At 44.0% G+C, this 7,480-nt stretch overlaps 1 protein-coding gene across 1 annotated transcript; it reads right to left on the bottom strand.

Moving 5' to 3' along the window:
* Positions 1-3,957: 3,957 nt before the first annotated feature.
* Positions 3,958-7,181, bottom strand: LOC311010238 (cytoplasmic polyadenylation element-binding protein 2; the record flags this gene model as incomplete). The annotated part of the gene is made up of 4 exons (XM_084040780.1): positions 3,958-4,405; positions 5,719-5,900; positions 6,680-6,794; positions 7,063-7,181. Coding segments are annotated over 4 exons (644 nt in total), but the record flags the coding sequence as incomplete, so codon positions are not given.
* Between the last annotated feature and the right edge of the window lie 299 nt (positions 7,182-7,480).

The following is a 7,480-nucleotide window of genomic DNA, read 5'->3' on the forward strand; positions in this document are numbered from 1 at the left end:
GGCACACTCAGAGGTGGAGGAGGTGACAAAATGGCCGCTTCTTAACGAGGAGACGCCGAATATTTCACGAATGAGGAACCTCTCCGCTGCACAAAGAGAGTTATTGTAGTTAGTGCTAGTAGTAGTAGTAGTAGTAGTAATAGAAGTAGTAGTAGTTGTAGTATTGGAGTAGCAGAAGCAATGTAAATGGTCAGTGGCGTCCGTCTTCCACAATTACATCACAACATACTGCGTTGTTGCTCCGTTTCCGACATTTTTATTGCCAATTTGTTTACATTGCGAATCACTTAATAAACGTCACGACCACCAATCTGCCCTTTTGTGAATAGTTTCTCTCCGTAGAGTAATTTTCACACTAATGTAAGCAACATCAGCGAGCTAACACATAAAGCTTATAGCATTTTCAAGAATCCAGACACTTTAGTAACAATATTACAAAGTTGTTGTTTTTTTTTTCAGCTTCAAAAAAACAAAAAAGTGAACTAAACGAGAAAAAAATATTTTAAAAAGAATTAGCATCATAAAATTAATTTATTCCAAGTAAAAATACAAAATAATATTAATGACATTGACCAGATATGAAAGTCTCCCCCCCAGAAATAAATATTAATGGTGAGAGAAATAAGTCTGTAAAAGAAACAAAAAATAAAAAATATGTAAATATGTTTAAATTCTTTTTTTCTTTAGCAAAACTTTCTAAAAAATAATGAAAATTTCTCAGTACAAAGGCTACATTACTACTGGAAGGTACTAGCAGGTAGAGTAGGTAAATACACAGTAGAAAATGATTTTAGTGAATCACAATGCTTGCAATGAAAATAATTCTGCAATAAAGATTTATGCCTCTTTTTTTCTTCTTTTTTCTTTTCTACAAACAGTACAAACAGTATTGCACATTACAACAAAGAATCAAGGTTCTTAGCCTTAAAAAAACGGGACTAATTCAAGTCTTGCGTGAATAGAAGGCCACCAGTCAATTGATGCACCTTTATTTGGGGCTTTCGATCAAAGTTACAGGTGAAAACACGCGTGTCTGTATTGTGTTAGAAATAACATTCTCATCTCTCTGCCTCCGGCCTCTTTATTTATTTATTTTTTTCCTCCCGACGACTTCAGGCCAACAAATCAGGGTCACGTTGCTTTTATTTTTCTTTTTTTTTTACAAAACAAAAAAGGAGCACATACTTTTAGGAAACATAAAAAACTTCTCTTAAAAAAATAATGAACAGAAGATCTCTTTCACAACTCTGGTCAGCATAGTAAATGATTGATTATAAATATACAAAAAACGTGGGAAATATGTTCAGTTTTCTCTCTTTTTTATTCTCCTCCGATGTTTCAACCGATTTAAGGACGTTCACGTGACGACCGTACTCTCGCTAACTACGTCATTATATTAGTTATAAAGCTCTAGCTCCTTCAGCTGTTTGTTGTTTTCAAAAATAAATTCTTAAAATAAAAGCAAAATAAAGCATGATAAAAAATAATAAAGAAAATCAACCATCTGTTAAATCATTTCTCTCGAAGAATTAAATTAATATATATATTTTTTTCATCTGAATAAACTTACTTAGAAAATAGCATTTTCATCTCCTAATATATTTAAAAATTGAGGTAATTGCAAAAGATCTTGTCAGTCAGAAAGCACACGCGTTATCGTGTTTTTTTTTTTTTTTTGTCTTTTAACAAAAAAAAACAACAACTGCTGACCGTCGAAAAAACTGTTCGGATACAAAGAGTAGTGCATAACAAATATGTATCATAGAGAAGGAACATAGAAAAGCAGTCTGGGTGGGGAAAGAAACGTCACAAAAACACCCAGAATTCACTTTCATAGGGATACGCATTATTACGGTGGTTAGCCTTTTTTAAGTCGTTTTTTTTTTTTTATCAGTTAAAAAAAAAATCTTCAGCTTAGTTTCAATTAGTTTTTCGTGGACGACAAAAACATCTATCCTAAAGCAAAACAAAAAAAACAGTTTGCGACTAAAACGAGAAAGAGGAAAGGGAGCGCGGGGCGCTAGCACGGGACAATCACAACGCAAAGACAAAAAATGATTAATAAGAAGAAGAAGAAGGGGGGGGGGGGGGGGGTACACACATTAACTTGCAATGATGCAGGATCCCGTTCGGATTGTCCACAAAACTTCTAAAACCAGTGTAACTTGCCCCCCCCCCCCCCCCCGTCTTCAGCAGTCAAGTTTCTACCCCCCCCCCCCCCCCCAATCCTGTTTGAACTGCACGTCATATCATTTTGATAAAAACTTAAATATATATTTATATATATTACGTCCGCTTTCTTTTAGCAGGTCCATTACTTCAAGCTTTGCAGGAAAAAAAATGTGGATAAATATGTTAACCCCAGCTCGCACATCTGGCAATGTCACCCCTCCTGAACCCACCCACTGAACCCCACCCACTGAACCCCACTGAACCCCACCCAACCCCACCTGCCCGATGTAGTGAGAGCTCAGTTCATCAAGTCTCCAGTAGCTTCAACGTTTCATTTTAAATCCCGCCCCCCCACCCGAATCCTTCCCCCCTCCCTAATTCCGCCGCACCTTCAGGCGTCGCGTGTTCGCCTCGTCTTCGTTAAAAAGTAGAACACGTGAGCTCTTTGGTTGCATCCCGAGACGTAAACGTGCGTTGTTTTTTTGTCATTTGTTTTTTTTTTTGTTGACGGTGGAACAAATGAAAGAAAAAGATCTCGGATCCACGTTTTTTTTTAGGCCTGTTTGTGTGCGTAGGAAAGACAGCCGTGTGTGTGTGTGTGTGTACGTGTGTGTGTGTACGTGTGTACGAGAGAAACATATATACGTGTGCATACACTAGTCATGAAGTTTCACAGGACTTCTATGTCGGACACTGACGACAGTTAAAGCGAATCACAGTTCTAGGCGTATTCGGACTCGAACTACGTACGGTATAAAAAAAATTGCACAATTATATCACAATCACTGCAAAAAAAAAAAGTACTTCACCTATCAGAGACAGTTTAAAAAAAAAATGGTATTCCTACATTTAATTTGATTTGTGATTATTAAAGGTTGTTTTTTTTTTGCCCCCCCCCCCCCCCCCCCCCCCATCTGTCGGTGCCGCCGCCCTGATTCCGCATTGTACGAAGTTCGTACGAGTCGAGCGTCCGTCATCGTGTGTTGTGCAAACATGGGCAGAGTCGAATAGTAGACATCATACTGAAAGGTCTATTGCATGCAGCAACCTGATTTGAAATAAACATGCAGTTTGGGGAGGGGGGGGCGACCCACCCCGACCCCCCCACAAAAAGGTAGCCATCGTTGTCTAGAGGCGCCCCCCCCCTCCTCCCCCCTCCTCCCCCCTGTGATAGCTCGACATTCTCCACCTCGTGATATCTCGTATATATTTTTTCACCCCGAAGCCTGAATAAAGTACTCGTGGTATCGGTGTCTACCACGCGATTTAGCAGCAAAAAGCTATCGCAGCATTACATTTACATTAACACCAAAAAATAATGTTATTATAAAAATAAAGACCTAGAGAAAAAAAGCAAACTAATCCGCATATGAGGTATTAATATTTTTCAGAGTCGGAATTGAGAGCGAATATATCCGTCGTTATTCGGCCCAGGCTAACTGGATAGCCGTCTTGCTACATCTTACGCCACCTATTAAGCTTTTTCTGGATGCATTCATCTGCCTTTGGTAATTATTATTATTATTTTTTGTTATTATTAGTAGGGGCAATATAACTACAGCCTTTTTTGAAAATAAGTGCATGCTCCTTTTCACGTAAAATTTTAAATTATCTATACGTATAGATAGGTACAAAACAAAAAAATATACTTTTTTATTTTTAAATATTCGTATGGTCCCACCTCGGCCTCAGTAAGGAGGGGGGTGGAGGGGGGGGACAGGGAAAGTAGTGTGTGTGTGTGTGTGTGTGTGTGTGTGTGTGTGTGTGTGTGTGTGTGTGTGAGAGAGAAAGAGAGATTTTTGTGCAAATTCTGATAGACTTTCGCATTTTCGGCACGGGGGGGGGGGGGCCGTAGACAACGAGTCCAGAGTCGGTGGCGTGAACACAAAGTCCCGTGGATTTGACGGTATCCTTTTTTTCACGAGGTGTTTGTGGGGGGGGAGTGGGCGTGGGCTGTGGGAGGTTTGTTAGGGTGGGGGAGAAGGCGCTGACTCGTGACCCCCCCTCAGCTCCAGCGGAAGGACACGTGTCGAGGCCGGTCGCCCCCCTCCTTCACCAGTGGCTTGTGAAACTCGCGGCCGGCCCGTGAGTGGATGCTGGCCCAGCAGTACTCGCAGTAGTACTGCAGGCAGGTGACGTTGGCACAGAAGAAGGGGGCGAACTTCCCGCCACAGCGCGCCCCCTGGCACTCATCACACATCTGGTCGTCCAGGACGTACGGCTTCACCTCCACCTGGGGAGGACAAAAACACGGAGACTGAGTGGATTCTCATCCACAGACACAGAAGAAAAGGATGCTGAAATAACTCCATCATGATGGCTATCAGTGAAAAGTGCTGAGTCATGCTTTGTTAGGTCTGTCTGCAAGACCACAAGATAACTACTGTTAAAACGCTGGTTTTCTGAATGGAGTCTGGTTGATGGGTGCTAGGCTACGCTAACATTGTAGCTGCTCCATCAACACTCCATATAAGGTCATCTAGACATAAATACAGCAGAGACCTTGTTGTTTGGACCACAGACAGTCTCTGGTTCCTCCACATAGTCTGGTCTGGTCTCTGGACTAATGTGAGCTACTATCTAGACCTCTGGGGGACCACAGACAGTCTCTGGTTCCTCCACATAGTCTGGTCTGGTCTCTGGACTAATGTGGGCTACTATCTAGACCTCTGGGGGACCACAGACAGTCTCTGGTTTATCCTACTGGTCTGTCAGGGAAACTAGTTTGACCACGATATGCTGGGAGGCAAAGGAAAAAAATGAGAGCTCAGTCGCCATGGAGACGCCTCAGAGCCTGAGTAGGCCATGGGTTGGATGCTAACCTCATTACAGCGTTGCCACAAAATGAAAGGTTATTATACCCTTCGACAGGAGCACAGATTGTCCCTCAACAACAACAACTACAGCAACGGTGCATCTCCCAACGCTGTGAGCAACAACCCTCGCAGACGAATCAGACAAATGAGAAGACGGCCAGGCGGGGAAACGACACCGTTGCCAGGCAACTCAGTGACTGAGGGTGAGAGGCTTCTGGGTCCTATCACCATTAACCACTGTGGCAAAAACGAGGGAGAGATTTTCGCGTTCTTTACAAACCCTACGTTGCCATCGTGACGGTTCTTCTGACCTCTAGTTGTATTCCAGTCATAACACAGACAACCTAAACCCCCCCAATTGATTGTGATAGCTGAGGTGGATCGCCCCGCCCCCCCACGCCCCGCCCTGCCGAGACTCGGCTCCCTGGCTGACGACCAGTCTCTCTCGGTCGCGATCTGTGCCTAAAAATGAAAGCTGTCTGCAGCCCGGATATACACGTATAGGCAACTACTATAATTAAACCAACCCTCTGTGTCTGCAACCAGAAACATCTGTCGGGACTCCCGGCAGGCAAAGAAAGGCCGGAGTGATTGCTGCGTCTGAGAAAGCCGGCTGTAATGAAAGCTCTGCTACGCTGGGAGAAAAAAGCGGGGCTCAGGCAGAGTTCATAGGAACCTGCGGTGGAGACGCTTTCCTTCAGGGAACGTTCCTGAATGTGAACTCGCTCACCCTCTTGTCGATGTCGTTGTGCTGCAGCTGGACGAAGCGGGCGCTGATGGCGGCGATGTAGCTCTGCTGGTTGGAGAAGGCCACGCGGCCGGCGCCCTTCGGGTACTTGAGCTCCGGGTCGGTGTCGATGCCGGCGTAGCAGACGCCGCCGTAGAGCCGGTCCATGATCATCGCCAGCTCCACTGGAGAGGAGAGGCAGGGAGGTGGTTAGGGTTCAGGGTTGGTACGGGTGCTGGAAATCCTTGAAAACACTTGACTTTTAGTGTGGTGTTTTCAAGGTTTGAAAAGTGCTTGGATTTAGAATGAAGGTCTTGAAATGTGTGTTGTATGTGATGACATCTATGATAGAACAGAGAAAAGAAGATCTCCATATTTGAGGGACTGAAAACAGCATTTTCTGACATTTCTTTATGAAAAATGCCTTTTGATGATGAACAGATGATGAAAATAGTTGGTGATTATATTTCTGTGGATCTGTTAGTGGAATTAGTTTTCCTTTCATTTGTGGTCCTTCTGTAAAAAGCTGTCTCCAAACATCATGTTGGTTGTTTAGAGGACAATAACATCTCATTTACCTGTTTGGAAAGTGCTTGAATTTGACTTTGGAGAAGGTGGAGGAACCCTGAGAGTTAAAACTTTCCAATAGTTGTGACTGACGCGGTTATTGACGTAAGAATCTACCCCTCTGCAGTATTCATGGGACAGCCGGGGTAATTAGGAGGGGTAACATTGCAGAGGCCTGCGATGTTTATACCCGAGAACAGAAAGACTTCCATTACGCCATGAATTCTTAACATGACGACTGCTTGGCCCGGGTCCTGGAAACCCAAGTAGGGGATCGCTTTCTCACAGGGGGGAACTTTCATTCTGGCCTCCGTGCCAGCCGACACCAGCCAGCCATTTTGGAGAATATTTTTTTCTTGAGGAGGGGATTCTTGGAAAAAACTTTTAGATAATTTACCTGCACGCAGGGGCCGCGGCACCCCCCCTACAAAGATGGTCTTGCGGGGGTCCAGAGGCTGGGAGCCGTCCATGACGAAGTCACTGTCGCTCAGGTTCCAGGGACGGATCTGGACCTGCGTCGAGACAGGAGGAAAACATGGATTCAATTAGGAGACAATGAGTGGGATTTTCTTTTCTTTTTTTTGCTGAGTCAGCAGAGTTAGTCCACGGCACTGAAATCCAGTAGAGTGGACGTCGTCATGGTGACGTCACCCATTGGTTTGTGGACTTTGAAGCTTTGAAGCCTCAAATTCGGCATCTTAGATGTTTTGCAACCAGTAGAAGGAAGTGACCATATTTGGACTGTGGATTGTAATGAGTTGAGGTCCGTGCAGGTCTTACTGGTTTGTCTTTGATGGTGGGACTGGACACACACAGGTAGAGCTTGCCGTCCTCCTCGATGCAGGCGTCGATCAAAGCTTGGACAGAAGTCTCCTCCTGGAAGAGCAGGAAGGCGTAACCTGGACGAAGAGCAGAAGCAGCTTTTAGATTATTTATATTTATATGCTGAGCCATTTGTGCTCTCAGCTCTTTCCGTCTCTGGCCCGAGCATCTATATATTATTCATAGTTTCAGAAACAGCACACGACCTTTTGACCCACACTTCTGTCCTCGTTATAAGAGATCCTTTTTAAAGAGGATTGATCTTCAACAAACTTCTTTATATCAGAGAGAAAACTCCTCAAAAAGCGGAGAAATCGATGCTCGTCTTTGTGCACAGTGAAAAGGATTGTCGGTCGCTCTCTCTCTCTTCACATTA

The sequence above is a fragment of the Eutrigla gurnardus genome (genome assembly GCF_963514095.1).
Source record: "Eutrigla gurnardus genome assembly, contig: SCAFFOLD_233, whole genome shotgun sequence".
NCBI classification, from domain to species: Eukaryota; Metazoa; Chordata; class Actinopteri; order Perciformes; family Triglidae; genus Eutrigla; species Eutrigla gurnardus.